This window comes from Sander vitreus, chromosome 6 (assembly GCF_031162955.1).
Source record: "Sander vitreus isolate 19-12246 chromosome 6, sanVit1, whole genome shotgun sequence".
In the NCBI taxonomy this organism is placed as follows: Eukaryota; Metazoa; Chordata; class Actinopteri; order Perciformes; family Percidae; genus Sander; species Sander vitreus.
Genome location: NC_135860.1, coordinates 2,070,238 through 2,085,753, shown reverse-complemented (window position 1 = coordinate 2,085,753; position 15,516 = coordinate 2,070,238). Strand labels below are relative to the sequence as shown.

The window sequence follows — 15,516 nt, the reverse complement described above, 5'->3', positions numbered from 1 at the left end:
TTGCCGACTTAAGACTCAGAAATTCCCCTAGAAGCAGAGAGTTTTCATATTCGGGCTGTGAAACAGGTTGTTGTTAAAAAAAAAAAGTATCATTGTTTTGCTTGATTTGCTAAATTCTATGATGGCTAAGGAACTCTTGATGACTTTTGTAGTTCATGTCAACAAAAATGCAACAAAAAGTGTACAAAAATGTTGGAAAAAAGCAAAATTGTGTGTAAAAAAAAAAAGTGACATGCAGTAACAAAAGCACATCAATAAACTCTACATGTCTGGCCCCTTGGTGTGATTCTCTTTTTCCACTGTGGCCCTTAGTGAAAATGAGTTTGACACCCCTGTTATAGAGTGTCTCCTGAACAGCAGAAAACCAGAGACCTCTGGATTCTTTAAACTACAGACCTGCTGATTAAAACCTGTAAAACACTAAATAAAGCAGCTTGACGGTAAAAATCTGTGTTTCTCTGATGCTGTTTGGTTAGTCGGCGGAGGGGCTGCGAGCCAAGCTGCCGCTAACGTTTGATCAGCTTGTTACTCTGATTACTACAGATCCAGACGTCCGACTAAAATTCCTTCATCCAGTTCAAATATCAAGCTAAAAACCACAAAGATCTCAGAAGTGCATCCTCAAAATGTGGCTTAAAACTGGATAGAAATTCAATTTCAGACAACTTCTGGCAGACAACCACAACGCTGACTCAGCACAAAGGGAATATGAAGCCATCAATAGGCGACCAAAATGTAACGGAGCGTTACCTTCAATAAAATGCCAGATTTCTCTGAAAAATTTGGGATAATGTAAGTACACAATTCAACAAAATGTATAACAATTTTTAGATTTTAATGTGGAAAAGTTACACAATATAGGCCTACTTTTTAAATAAGTTGGAATCTGTTTGATTGCGACCGTGCATTAAAGCAAATTTAACTGTTAAAGGTGATGAGTTGATTTATCGGAGATAACAACTGCTGCAGCATCCTATAGCCTGCATGTGTGTCCACACAGAGAGCTGTTGATCCAGTCTCTGAGAGGAAGAGAGACGAACAGAGATGTGACTCAGTCTCTCTCCTGTCAGACAGCAGGAAGAACAGAACGACAGGAGGAGGAAGAAGAGGAGGAGGAGGAAGGGGTAAATAACAGCCAGAGAGATTTGCAGGAAGGATGAAGTGTCTGCTGTTGTCACCAGCTGCCAGAGTCAAACCTAGAAACATTAAAGGGTAAGTTTCGGTATTTTTCCCAGTCAGTCCCAGTTTATTATTTTTTTGGGGTCTTTGGTAAATTCTGATGGTGCTTTTAATTTTTTTTGTTTTGTTTTGTTTTGCAACATTATTGATTGTTCGAGATAAACAATAAAAAGAAATGAGTCCAGTATGGAGCGAGAACGCTGTAACTGGCTGCTGCAAACCGGGCTGCAATGTAACCCTTCATAGAGCAAATGTTCACCTTCAATTTCCGTCCACTATAGACACATAGAACAACATTAACGACAACAGAGCTATACAAACTTGTAATGGAGTATGTCTACACTCTGGTTTTGCTTATTCCAACAAGTAGGCTAACTGTAGTCTACAATACAGATAAGTCTGTTTGTTGAAATGTCAAATTTAATTGTCTGTAGCGCTGTGGGGGTCGGTCTGGAAACGCAAGGCTGGGCTGAACATTAGGCCTTCTAAAATATGGAGCTCCTGTCCAGCAGGTGGCGGGGACACTTGATCCATTAGTTGAATGAACCACCAATAAACTAAAGAATGAGACGTACAGGAAGTCAAACAACAACAGACTCATGCCGTTCTCTTAATACATCCATGACTCATGCCTGCAGTAACGTTAGGTGATGGCTGAGATGGAAGAAACAGACTTTAATGATATTTTAGACGACTGGTTTATCGAGTCCCTGAAAACGTGAGAAATGTTTCCTCTTTGTTTACAAGTTTTATGTTAGCTGCTAGCTAGAAGCTTCATTTTCGCTAGCTAGCCCATCAAACCGAACTCCACTTAAACATCTTTAAAGTTTTATTTCTCCTTACTTACCCGCAGGTGTACGTTACTTACAGATAATATTAAAAGACATTTCCTGCATCTAATTAAGCCATTATTCAGTTCGGCTTGCTTTTACTAAACTTTACAGTCCCCTATTTCGCTAAAATATCAAGTTTAGGAAGTGCTAGTTATCGCTAACATTTTCACCGCGGGTCTTTGAAACCGTTGTGTGCCAAAACTCAAAACTAACGCAACAATATGTAAATTATGTTTAAGAAACGTATCTTCGGTGGACTCTATCCATGCCGAATTGAAGCGTCGTTTGTATAGCCAAGGTATGTGTGCTTAGCCCTGATATAGAAAATATTAAATATAAACATTTTTGAATGTGGTCTGGTGTCAAGATAAAATACCAGAGGTTTATAGACAGAAGATACACTTTTATCATAAAAAAGTGAACATAAACTTCACTAATGACCAATCGTGGAGTGTAATAATATGATTTGACGTTATGGAGAATGGGGACGTGAAGCTGTGAAATGAAATACCAGCTACATCAGCATGTTATTATAAACACCTGTGGCTGTGTCAGTACCATAGACTGTATATAAGAAGGTCAGTACCTGATCCGTACTGCCTGTAAGATCCGTTCTGCGCATGCGCATAATTAAGTAGTAGAAAAATGTCCCTGTGCGATTTGTACCACGCATGCGTTTAAACACTTTACGACCAAACATCACAACTTTTTTTATTAAATCTTTATTATACAATAGTCATAGCTACAAACAATCAAGACTTGTTACTGATCCAAAACCGTGTAGCGACGTCGTTTATGTTAATATTTTTACTTTTAATACGTCGTCTTGACTAATAACCATAGACTGTCTATTATTAATGCGATGAAGTGTAAACGTACATAAGTGTCCTTTTGAAGACGGGATGACAGCTCTTCCAGCCACCACTGCTGTATACCACTATAGTAGCTACATGCTAACGGCAGTAAACACTATAGTAGCTACATGCTAACGGCAGTAAACATGTCATCTTAGCTGGCAATGTTTTTAAATTCTCCCCAGTTCCGGGTCACATTCCTGCTGAAACATGTCTGATTGTGTAGTGTTTGGTTCAGAAGCCTTTATCTGCGATTTTTGATGTTAGAAAGTGCTGCTTCGTTCCACTACAATCTAACGTTAGCATACTCATAGCTAACTATTGTAGCTGCATGCTAACGCGACATAGCGGAGCATATATAGCTAGCTATATATGTACGTATGTAGCAGGACTTTGTACCGTAAAAAATCACCAATAAAGGCTTTGGAGATGTCATTTGTAGCCCTGTTTTTACCTGATACTTTCATCGAAGTACAAACACATGAAGTGAGAGGTATACACATGCTTAAACTTGCATGATTAATCTGAAGCAGGACGGAGTCATGACTTAAAACACCAAAGCAAGGCTTCTAGCTCAGGCTAGCTAGCGTTAGCAAATTACCTTCAAAGTTGCAAAGAAATGATGAAACGTAAAATGTGAAGCCTTTATTTAATTTGCTACATGGTGTTGTACTGGATGGCCGGACGACCCTCCGTATATCATTAACAGATACTTTAGGCAACTCCAGCAAACACCTTGTAAACTTCTTCTCTGCCATCATAACGGTCTACTGTCACTGTCTAATGTTTTCTTCTGGTAACCAGAAATGTCCAAACATCCTTACGCCAACGCGTGCATAGAGCTGTGAAGTTTGCCGGTGTTCGCGCAAGCGTAGAACTGATCAGGCAGTGTCGTAAAACATGTTGAGTTTCTGCGCATGCGCTGAATTATGTGCATGCGCAGAACGGATCTTATAGGCGTTACGGCTCGGGTACTGACAGGCTGTCTTCAGGGGCCTGTTTCACAAAAGCAGAATATATACATCCAGGATAACTGATAAAGCGAGGCTTGACCTAGTCTAATCTGTGCAGCCTGGCTTGGTGCATTTCACAAAGGCCAAGCCAGGCTGAGGAGGAGCGACTAGGTCGAGCCAGGCTGAAGTAATTCAGATAGATGCGCGTCTACGGCTTTCCTCAAAAGACCGCGAGGTCAATCACAGATTTACTGATGCCAAAATGGAGAATACGCATTGTACATACTTTATTCAGAGTGAGCAGCAGCTTCTTGTGGAAGTATGATGACGTGAAACACATTATTTGTATAAAAAGAAAAGAAACACGGCTGCTGTAATGAACAGCGAGAGAAAGCGTAGCAGACGTATGCGTAAGTAGACTAAATATATACATTAACTGACGACTGCTCTGAATTGAAACCGTCATAATCATACCATCCAAGGATTAGGCTACTAATCATTTGCACAAATTAACAGTTGTACTCTTTGCCTTAAAAGTGAGCAGAACATAATGTTACTCAGGAAATTTACCATGAAGATCAATTTTCTACAACGCTAGAATATGATGCGTAAATATCTCTTTCACTCTGTTCCTCCCTCTCTCTCATGGGCTAAAATATAAATGACCTAAGTCATATTAACTTCCACTGCTCGCTTTTAATGCAAAGTGTACAACTGTTCGTTTTTGCAAATGACAAGTGACTCATTTAATGGTTTCAGTTAAGAGCAGTAGTTCATAAATGTATATTTTTAGATATATCATTCAGTCTGTCCCCCCCCAGCAAAATATAAGGTCAAAAGCCATAGGGGTGTCCTCCCCCTGTTGTTGCATGAATGTCCAGTAGCCTACATCACTAGATAGTTACTGGTCCAGTGAACTAAGACTATAATTTGGGAGGATTGTACAATTAGGATATGTTCTTTAAATTGTACAATCCTCTCAAATTATAGTCCCAGTTTACTGGATAACACAAAGTGTGTGCTAAGAATGCCAAATACAATGCACATGGAAGAGGAACAAACATAATCCTTATTGTTAAAAGAAAATGTTAGCCTGTTAGCCTGACTTAATCCCTTATCTTGGTTTTGTGAAACAGGCCCCTGGTTAGCTAGAGGACTTCCTTTTTCTTAATGGTTTCATAAAACTTCTTCTCTACAGCCCCTACAACACTTAGTCCTGCAGCTATGTTTACATCTTAAAATAATGTATACTGGTTTTAATGTAGGACATGGGTGGCCAAATGTTTTTGATTGTGTGCCATGTAACGAACAATATAAGGAGTCACGGGCCAAACAGTAGTAAATGTTAGTTTTTTAATTAATTATTAATTATTATCATTATTTTTATAAGCGGTTTGAGTCATTTTTATGAATAAAAAAGTAAAACCTCTCTGATGTCAGCTTGTTAAATGTGAATATTCTAGTTTCTTCTCTCCTCTGTGACAGTTAACTGAATGTCTTTGAGTTGTGGACAAAACGAGACATTTGAGGACGTCATCTTTTGGGTCTTTTTGGGAAACACTAATCCACATTTTTCACCATTTTCTTAAGAAAATAATCATTGCAGCCCTAAGTGTACGTCTGTAAGTCTTTTATTCAGATGTGAGAAATAAAACAGGCAGAAATAATAAAATATTGGTTTCTGTGACAAGATGTTAACACGGAAATAATTTCACTAAATTTCAAAATAAACGTGTTAAAAAAAAACAACAGTCCATCGTCCCAACGTTTCTGAGTTTTTGGGCACTCTGTAGTGTGTCTGTGACTTTGGTCCTGAACTCGTGTGAAGTCTTTAACACCTGTCTGGTTTCTTCAGGTACAAAGATCTTCATGTGTATCAGCTGGAACATCCGACCCAGGTCATCGAGTGGACGTCAGGGAGGAGTGAGTTCATATATTTAATTATAACAATCATCTTTATTATCAAAGAGCCTTAAAGCTGCATTCTATCTAATCTCCAGCAGGGGGCGACTCCACAAAGAAGTCTGTTTCTATAGAAGTCTATGAGAAAGTGACCCACTTCTCACTTGATTTATTACCTCAGTAAACATTTTCATAACGAGTTTATGGTCTCAATCGCTAGTTTCAAGTCTTCAACACAGCATGATGTTTATTTTTTAAATGATGGTCCCATTTATTTTAAAATCGGTCCTAAATCATCCCCTGCTTTATCTTCTGTCAGTCAGGACAGAGGCGTAGCAATGCTAACCATGCTAACACTGTGGACATTAAAACAGCCCTCAACTTGTTTTTGGGTGTTGTCCGTGTTTTCATCTTAAACTCTGACCCTTTCACTGTGTGTTTTAACTTCATCAAAATTAACTGGAACATTTTGATCACATAAAAATGTCTTTATCTGCGTTTTGCCACTCAAGCTAGCTAGCTAGCGCTTGCTGTTAGCTTTGAAAGTTTGCAGATTTTCTGTTCTGCTGTACATGCTCCAGTATATCTTTCATCCAGACAAAAGATCAACAGGAAGGATACCATTGGTTATGTTGAACAACCTTACACAAGAGATGTGCTCAAACTCAAACTTCAACTTTTGAATCATCGTTTATGTTTACAGCCGTGTGTGTCGCAGGATACAGCTCGTCTAAAAATGAAATTCTGGAGCTGCATTTACCTCTGAAACTCTTCGCTGATGAAAACAAGGTAACAAATCAGTCCAACCTTTGGGGGTTTACGCAACATCCAAATGTCACTTTTAGCCTCTGCTGTTTGTGTGTTGTGTTCAGGGTCTCTGTGCAGAACGGGACTTCAAAGTTGTCCACGGTGGGTTCGCAGAGGGTCCTGTTTGCTGCCTCAGACACGTCCCAGGAACGAGGTGAGATTGATACACATAAGAGAGAAATGATCCGGCGGGAACAGCTGTTAGATGTTGTTCACCAGTTTCTAAGAACATCGTCGCCTCGTGACTGTCGTGGGATTTCTGATAGTATGTCGAAAAAATTCATAGTATAGTATGTCGAAAAAGTCATAGTATAGTATGTCGAAAAAGTCATAGTATAGTATGTCGAAAAAAGTCATAGTATAGTATGTCAAAAAAAGTCATAGTATAGTATGTCAAAAAAAAAGTCATAGTATGTCGAAAAAATTCATAGTATAGTATGTTGAAAAAAGTCATAGTATGTCGGAAAAAGTCATAGTATGTCGAAAAAAGTCATAGTATGTCAGAAAAAGTCATAGTATGTCAAAAACAAGTCATAGTATGTCGAAAAAAGTCCTAGGATAGTATGTCAAAAAAAGTCATAGTATGTCGAAAAAAAGTCATAGTATAGTATGTCGAAAAAAGTCATAGTATAGTATGTCAAAAAATAACTCATAGTATGTCGAAAAAATTCATAGTATAGTACGTCGAAAAAGTCATAGTATAGTATGTCAAAAGTCATAGTATGTCAAAAAAGTCATAGTATGTCGAAAAAAGTCATAGTATGTCAAAAAAAGTCATAGTATGTCGAAAAAAGTCATAGTATAGTATGTCAAAAAAAGTCATAGTATGTCGAAAAAAGTCATAGTATAGTATGTCAAAAAAAGTCATAGTATGTCGAAAAAAGTCCTAGGATAGTATGTCAAAAAAAGTCATAGTATGTCGAAAAAACTCATAGTCATAGTATGTCAAAAAAAGATCATAGTATAGTATGTCAAAAAAAGTCATAGTATGTCGAAAAAAGTCAGTATGTCGACAAAACTCACAGTATAGTATGTCGAAAAAAGTCATAGTATGTCGAAAAAAGTCACAGTATAGTATGTCGAAAAAAGTCATAGTATAGTATGTCGAAAAAAGTCATAGTATGTTAAAAAAAGTCATAGTATAGTATGTCAAAAAAAAACTCATAGTATGTCGAAAAAAGCCATAGTATAGTATGTCAAAAAAAGTATAGTATGTCGAAAAAAGTCATAGTATGTCAAAAAAATTCATAGTATGTCGAAAAAAGTCATAGTATAGTATGTCAAAAAAGTCATAGTATGTCGAAAAAAGTCATAGTATGTCGAAAAAAGTCATAGTATAGTATGTCGAAAAAAGTCATAGTATGTCAAAAAAAGTCATAGTATAGTATGTCAAAAAAAGTCATAGTATGTCGAAAAAAGTCATAGTATGTCGAAAAAAGTCAGTATGTCGAAAAAAGTCATAGTATAGTATGTCGAAAAAAGTCACAGTATAGTATGTCGAAAAAAAACTCATAGTATAGTATGTCGAAAAAAAACTCATAGTATGTCAAAAAAAAGTCAGTATGTCGAAAAAAGTCATAGTATAGTATGTCAAAAAAAGTCAGTATGTCGAAAAAAAGTCAGTATGTCGAAAAAAGTCACAGTATAGTATGTCGAAAAAAGTCATAGTATAGTATGTCAAAAAAGTCATAGTATGTCGAAAAAAGTCACAGTATAGTATGTCGAAAAAAGTCATAGTATGTCCAAAAAAGTCATACTATAGTATAGTATGTCCAAAAAAAGTCATAGTATGTCAAAAAAAGTCATAGTATGTCCAAAAAAAGTCATAGTATGTCGAAAAAAGTCATAGTATGTCAAAAAAAGTCATAGTATAGTATGTCAAAAAAAAGTCAGTATGTCGAAAAAAGTCATAGTATGTCAAAAAAAGTCATAGTATGTTGAAAAAAGTCATAGTATAGTATGTCAAAAAAAAAGTCAGTATGTCGAAAAAAGTCATAGTAAGACAAAAAAACTCATAGTATGTCGAAAAAAGCCATAGTATAGTATGTCAAAAAAAGTCATAGTATAGTATGTCAAAAAAAAACTCATAGTATGACGAAAAAAGTCATAGTATGTCAAAAAAAAGTCAGTATGTCGAAAAAAGTCATAGTATGTCAAAAAAAGTCCTAGGATAGTATGTCAAAAAAAGTCAGTATGTCGAAAAAAGTCATAGTATGTCAAAAAAAGTCATAGTATAGTATGTGAAAAAAAACTTATAGTATGTCGAAAAAAGTCATAGTATGTCAAAAAAAGTCATAGTATAGTATGTCAAAAAAAAGTCATAGTATGTCGAAAAAAGTCACAGTATAGTATGTCAAAAAAAGTCAGTATGTCAAAAAAAGTCATAGTATGTCGAAAAAAGTCATAGTATGTTAAAAAAAGTCATAGTATAGTATGTCGAAAAAAGTCATAGTATGTTAAAAAAGTCATAGTATAGTATGTCGAAAAAAGTCATAGTATGTCGAAAAAAGTCATAGTATGTCAAAAAAAGTCATAGTATAGTATGTCGAAAAAAAAGTCATAGTATGTCGAAAAAAGTCATAGTATGTCGAAAAAAAGTCCTAGGATAGTATGTCAAAAAAAGTCATAGTATAGTATGTCAAAAAAAAACTCATAGTATGTCGAAAAAAGTCATAGTATGTCAAAAAAAAACTCATAGTATGACAAAAAAGTCATAGTATAGTATGTCGAAAAAAAACTCATAGTATGTCGAAAAAAGTCATAGTATAGTATGTCAAAAAAGTCATAGTATGTCGAAAAAAGTCATAGTATAGTATGTCGAAAAAAGTCATAGTATAGTATGTCAAAAAAAAGTCAGTATGTCGAAAAAAGTCACAGTATAGTATGTCGAAAAAAGTCATAGTATGTCGAAAAAAGTCATAGTATAGTATGTCGAAAAAAGTCATAGTATGTCAAAAAAAGTCATAGTATGTCGAAAAAAAGTCATAGTATGTCGAAAAAAAGTCATAGTATGTCAAAAAAAGTCATAGTATAGTATGTCAAAAAAAAGTCAGTATGTCGAAAAAAGTCACAGTATAGTATGTCGAAAAAGTCATAGTATGTCGAAAAAAGTCAGTATGTCAAAAAAGTCATAGTATGTCGAAAAAAGTCATAGTATAGTCGAAAAAAGTCATAGTATAGTATGTCGAAAAAAGTCATAGTATGTCGAAAAAGTCATAGTATAGTATGTCAAAAAAAGTCATAGTATATCGAAAAAAGTCATAGTATGTCAAAGAAAAAAAAGTCATAGTATAGTATGTCAAAAAAATAGTCATAGTATGTCGAAAAAAAAGTCATAGTATGTCGAAAAAAGTCATAGTATAGTATGTCAAAAAAAGTCATAGTATGTCAAAAAAAGTCATAGTATGTCGAAAAAAGTCATAGTATAGTATGTCGAAAAAAAGTCATAGTATGTCGAAAAAAGTCACAGTATGTCGAAAAAAGTCATAGTATAGTATGTCGAAAAAAGTCATAGTATAGTATGTCAAAAAAACTCAGTATGTCGAAAAAAGTCATAGTATGTCAAAAAAGTCATAGTATAGTATGTCAAAAAGTCCTCAAGTCCTAGTATGGTATAGTGAGTTGATGCTTGTGTAGTTAAAGTGCATTTTGAAGCATTTGTTGCAGATCTTTTATGTCAGATCTGATTAACACTTGAGTCGATGTTGTCGATCCTCCAGGTGTGTTGTTACCAACGACGGGCTGAGCTCTGACCTGCAGGTGTGGACCGTCGGAGGAGACGACAGCGGTGAGTTCAAATCTGTTGGAAGTCACATGATCAGGTATGAAACGTGAAAGTTTATTTATGGTTCAATTAATCCGCTGCGATACGTTTCTCACTTTACCTAAAAGAATCTCCAAGGTTGGTTTCCATTATACAATAATACTCATTTTCAGTTTTTTTTTTACTACTTACTTAAAAGTAGTAATACAACAGTGTAGAAATACTCCGTTACAAGTCAAAGTCCTGCATTTTAAACCTCACTCAAGTAAAAGTACAACAGTTTTAGCATCAAAAAGTACCAAAATTAAGGACAATTTATTCAGAAAAACTGAATCAGAGATTTCTGCCTCAAGATCCAATGTAATGTAGCTTTGGGGTTAAACAATTACATTTGTTATAAGTACAATGTGATTGGTTATCTTGCTGCGTCTTATCGTCCAATGACAGACGTGATCAGACGAACAGGAAGTGTGAAGGGGAGGAGGAGTGTTTCAGAGGGAGGCAGCAGGATCGCAGCTCCACTCTCGCCACAACTTCTTCACGGAGCTCGAAGCAGCGACGTCCAGCTGACTCAGCTGACCTCAGGACAGATTCTATACACACTCGGTAGGAAGAATCATAGTATGGTCTGTTGTAAAGTCAGAGTATATTAGGCATCAAGGAAAAATCCAAGGCACTTGTCTTTGGAAACAATGTAAAATGACTTAAAACCATCCGGCAGATTCTCAATAGAATCGGATTAAAAAGAACTTCCTGCTGAAAACGCGGTGAAGTTTTAATCTAATTCTATCAAGAATATGCCGGATGGTTTAAAGTAGGGATGCCCTGAACCCCCTGGTTGAGATTCTGCTGAGTCCTCGTCCCGTCCTCAGTCCATGAACACAGTCAACACATTAATGAAGTAAACAGTGACTGTCCTTCCTTTGCTGTACCTGAAGTTGCTGCATTCTGGCTGCTGTCTGTAGATTCCTTCATGCTCAGCTCGTATTCTTCCAGATGTTTCATACCAGATGTTGTAACAGCGGTGATGTTGTGTAGTGTTTAGGGTCCTCGCCACCACCAGACTAATCAGCATTGCAGATTGAACATGTAGCTGGACTTGAATGGTCTTCTTTTGACTGAAAGTACTGCCAAATAACACTTTTTCTGCTCACCACTTCCTCTCAGCCTGCTGCATTGAAGCTCCACCTACGTAAACACCTTCCTGTAATCAACGGCGCCGTCATCACGTCGACCAGCGTAGTGCGCGTAGGGTTCAGTTCGCTGGGACAAAAATTCTAAGGTTCGGCAGCAACCGAACCCCATCAAAAAGCCCAATATGAAGCTGAATCCTGGATTAAAGGCATTTTACATTTTTTTGTAAAGATGAGTGCGTTGGAGTTTCCCTTGATATTATTATTATTATTATACATATTGGATTTGTTGATGCCCCTACCAAAGAGCAAACACTAGTTCCAAGAAGCTCTTCGGTTCTTCCTAGTATGTTTATAAAAAGTCATTCTAGTTATTTGAAGCTCTTCTTTAATTTCAGGGGACAGAGTAGCAAAGTACAAGAACAATATTTACTTCAATAAATATATGTAAAGTATAAGCAAAGAGTCAACGATAGCCATATTTAAATTTGCATATATATTGCAGTTTTAAAACCTGGAAATGTATTATTTTATTTCCATCTCTCAGTGGATCAGTGTCAGGCCTGCTGAGTGTTTAGGAGCATTTATAACAAAATGAGTTCTTTCGTCCCAACAGAGACGGATTCGGCAGATCCTCTGAGTTCTTTACAGTTTGTGAGTGACACCGTCTTCCTCGCCGGCTGCTGTAACGGCAACGTTTACATCGCCGACACTCGGACGTCTGCTGCTCCGCAGCTCTCCCCTGGACCGGCGGCTCGGGGGGAATCCGTCCTCTGGTGGACGGACGCCTCGGCCGGCAGGGTCGTCAGACTCTCCTCGTCTGGACAGGCGGTCGTTTCAGACCTGAGGGACCTGGGAGAAGCTGTGAGCTGGGCTCAGCTGGACGTCCAATCACATCGCTGCAACCCGGATGATGTCAGAGTCTCATGGGCTCCGGCGCTGGACGACTGTATCGCAGTGTCGGGTGAGTAGACAGTTACAGAGTAATCCAGCTGATAAAGAGAGAGAGGGGTTGAGAGTAAATGTTTCTAAAGTCTTCACGTCTGTCTGCAGGTTTCAGCGGCGCGGTTCAGATCTATAAAACATCCGTCTGGGGGATGGAGCGGCAGGACGTCCAGCCGCTGTTTGAGCATCGCGGTCACGCCGTTTCATCGCAGTCTGATGACGACATCTTCGTCACCGCCCACGTCTGGCATCCCGAGCGGCCGCGGACACTGCTGTCTGCGGCCTCAGACGGCTCCGTCCACGTGTGGGACTGGGTCGACCAATCAGATGCCGGCTGCTGACGAGTCAGAGCTCTAGTTCACCTGAGAGGAGTGGATGTTATCTCACTGAACTTCAGGAACATTATCAAACATAAAGTAACTGATCTGATGTTCCAATACCTTCCTGTGTGGATTCCAGTACTGCCTCCATTTCTAATGATGGGGTGAAAAACAAACTAATCACACATTTTATATTAATTTACACAAGATTAGACCAGAGAACATGAACAGAACTTTGAATTGCTGTTGGATTAAACTGCTCTAACTTAATACAAAATAAATGGATGTTTTGTTTTAACAGCACATATGGGTTAAAAATTTAATTCACTAAATCTTTTCATTGCAATGAACTGAAGGAAAGACAGTTTACCCAAATCACTAATTTCTTACATTTGAGTACTGAATCTTACCGGGGAAACAGCGTTTCTTCAAAGAGAATGTCTTAGGAGCACAAAATAAATAGCATTCACCTCTATTGAGTTAGGACTGAGCTGTATTTTTAGGGTTAAAGTCTATTTTCTTGCCTTTTGTAACTTGAGTGACTGTGTGTTGGGCTCTGAATGCTGCCAAAACACAGGTGACCAACTCAGTACTGTGCCTGAACGCATCCTGTGTGTAGACACAGCAAGACAACAAAAAATGCAATTAAATTTCATATAGACTTTAAACCTCGAGCTCCAGTCTTTGAAAAGGCCTGATGAAAGCGTTAGAACATTAGTTCATAACATTTTTTAACACCGAGCATGTTTGATAAACTAATCATTTCCACCCACATTATTCCGAATGGTACCCCCAAATGACTACATTAATGTGCTAGAGTTTTGAAGCTGAAGCCTGTAAAAGCCATCTGATTTATGTCAAATACAACCTTTGGTTTTGATCATATTAAATCTGCGTTTTGAGTTCAGCTGATAAGGACGGTGATAAACGGCAATTAAGTCATTTCAGGGCCATAAATGACTAGTTTCAGGGAACAACTGGAGGTAATTTGAGGGTACAATGACAGAGATGAACATTTTATAAATGAGTTGCCAGATTTAGACGATTTATTAAAAGCTTTACCTTCTGACTGCTTCCAGGGTCTTCAGTAACCACGTCACTCTTCAGCTCCTACAGGGAGACACACAGACACTTTTTTGTCCAAATTAATATGCAAAGTAGTGTCTTAACTTCCTGGAGAAAACGTCAGTGTTATGTTTCAAAGTAAAGGCCTACCACTGCCCTGCCATTAAAATGGATTTATAATGAATTAAAGCTGCAGTGTTACCGTAACCACCTGCAGCGGCGCGCCAACTTAAAAACGAGCTGTGCTTAGTTCACGTAAAGTCAGCTGAACAGGTGAAGGGAAGATAACGACTACAAACAGACTCGGTAGTGAACGACGCTAACGTGCTGACGGATGGTTTTAGCTGAGCCGGACCTGTTTTGCCCTCATTGTTCTCCGTGAAGTTTGCTGGAAGTGATGTAGCATATTTTATGGAGTGAGCACTGTGCTGGACTCTGTACAAATAAATAAAAAATATAAGCCTTTTAAATGCTGCATTGCTTGCAGGGTTCAACGTTAAGGTTTTATTTATTTTATTTTGACAGGACAGCTGAAGACATGAAAGGGGAGAGAGAGGTGGGGGGGGGGACATGCAGCAAAGGGCCGCAGGTTGGGGCCGAAACCCTTGGCTCGCTACTTCTTTTTTTACTTGGTATTTTTATTTGCTCGACATGACGTTTAACTCTTTACTAACTCAACTACCTTATTGCTGAACCCTGGCTTAAGGACATAACAGAAGTAGGGCTGGGCAATATATTGATATTATATCAATATCGTGATATGAGACTAGATATCGTCTTAGATTTTGGATATCGTAATACATAAGTGTTCTTTTCCTGGTTTTAAATGCTGCGTTACAGTAAAGTGATGTACTTTTCTGAACTTACCAGACTGTTCTAGCTGTTCTATTATTTGCCTTTTCCCCACTTAGACATTATGTCCACATTACTGGTGATTATTTATCTAAAATCTAAGTGTGAAGATATTTTGTTAAAGCACCAATTGTCAACCCTACAATATCGCCACAATATCGATATCGAGGTATTTGGTCAAGAATATCGTGATATCTGATTTTCTCCATATAGAGAAGCCCCTGACTGCAGACCCGCAGACCTCAATGTGGGCTGAGTTACATGTTTAACCCCGCCCACCGCCCAACTCCTTTAATACGGTGTCCGAAGAGGGACAATAAACCTTAATGAATGTGGCGAAATGCAGCGATTTAAAACACAATGAACTTAATCTTTGGTTTTACTAATTATGAAATACAATATTGTATACATTTTCAGATTAACTACCTATCAAAACTATTAACTAACACACAGTTCACCACCGCAGAGACTACTATTCACCAACGCCAGATGGATCGCACACAAAATGGATATACATGCTACAAATACACATTATTACTGATCACACTCACTCATCCCAGATGGCAGCTAGCAGCTAACAGGGTAGGTGAATTTAAACAATGTCTGAGTTGAAAATGCATCTTGTTGTCATGTAAGGGCCCTGTTAATGTTGCATAGACATTTTAATTGCATTTTGTGTCTGTTAAGAGGCACAAAGGCACTCTTTTTGATATGCCCCCAAAACTGCCGTTTTAGCTAAGTGGGAGCTCTCGCCATTAGCTGCAGCAGCTCCATGTTGCTAGCACCGATTCGGCTCGTTTCTTTTGCTATCGACAGTATTCACATACATATAGCGATCAAGATTAACGTAAAAATTGCCCAGAGTTCTCCTTTAATGGATACACAAAAGCATGAGTGATTGTGCAGGTTT

The 15,516-nt window shown here is 37.8% G+C and overlaps 1 protein-coding gene across 2 annotated transcripts; it reads left to right on the top strand.

Moving 5' to 3' along the window:
• Positions 1 to 1,123: 1,123 nt before the first annotated feature.
• wdr73 (WD repeat domain 73) lies at positions 1,124 to 12,992 on the top strand. Of its 2 annotated transcripts, none has more exons than XM_078252036.1 (8): positions 1,124 to 1,212; positions 5,675 to 5,742; positions 6,425 to 6,510; positions 6,594 to 6,682; positions 10,248 to 10,315; positions 10,739 to 10,897; positions 12,041 to 12,388; positions 12,478 to 12,992. In XM_078252036.1, exons 1-8 carry the CDS (start codon positions 1,157 to 1,159, stop codon positions 12,708 to 12,710), a joined length of 1,107 nt encoding a protein of 368 aa, XP_078108162.1. In that variant the 5' UTR covers positions 1,124 to 1,156; the 3' UTR covers positions 12,711 to 12,992. The 2 variants fall into 2 exon arrangements, with proteins under 2 accessions (XP_078108162.1, XP_078108160.1); XM_078252034.1 differs by lacking the exon at positions 1,124 to 1,212 and adding an exon at positions 1,731 to 1,897.
• The last annotated feature ends 2,524 nt before the right edge of the window (positions 12,993 to 15,516 follow it).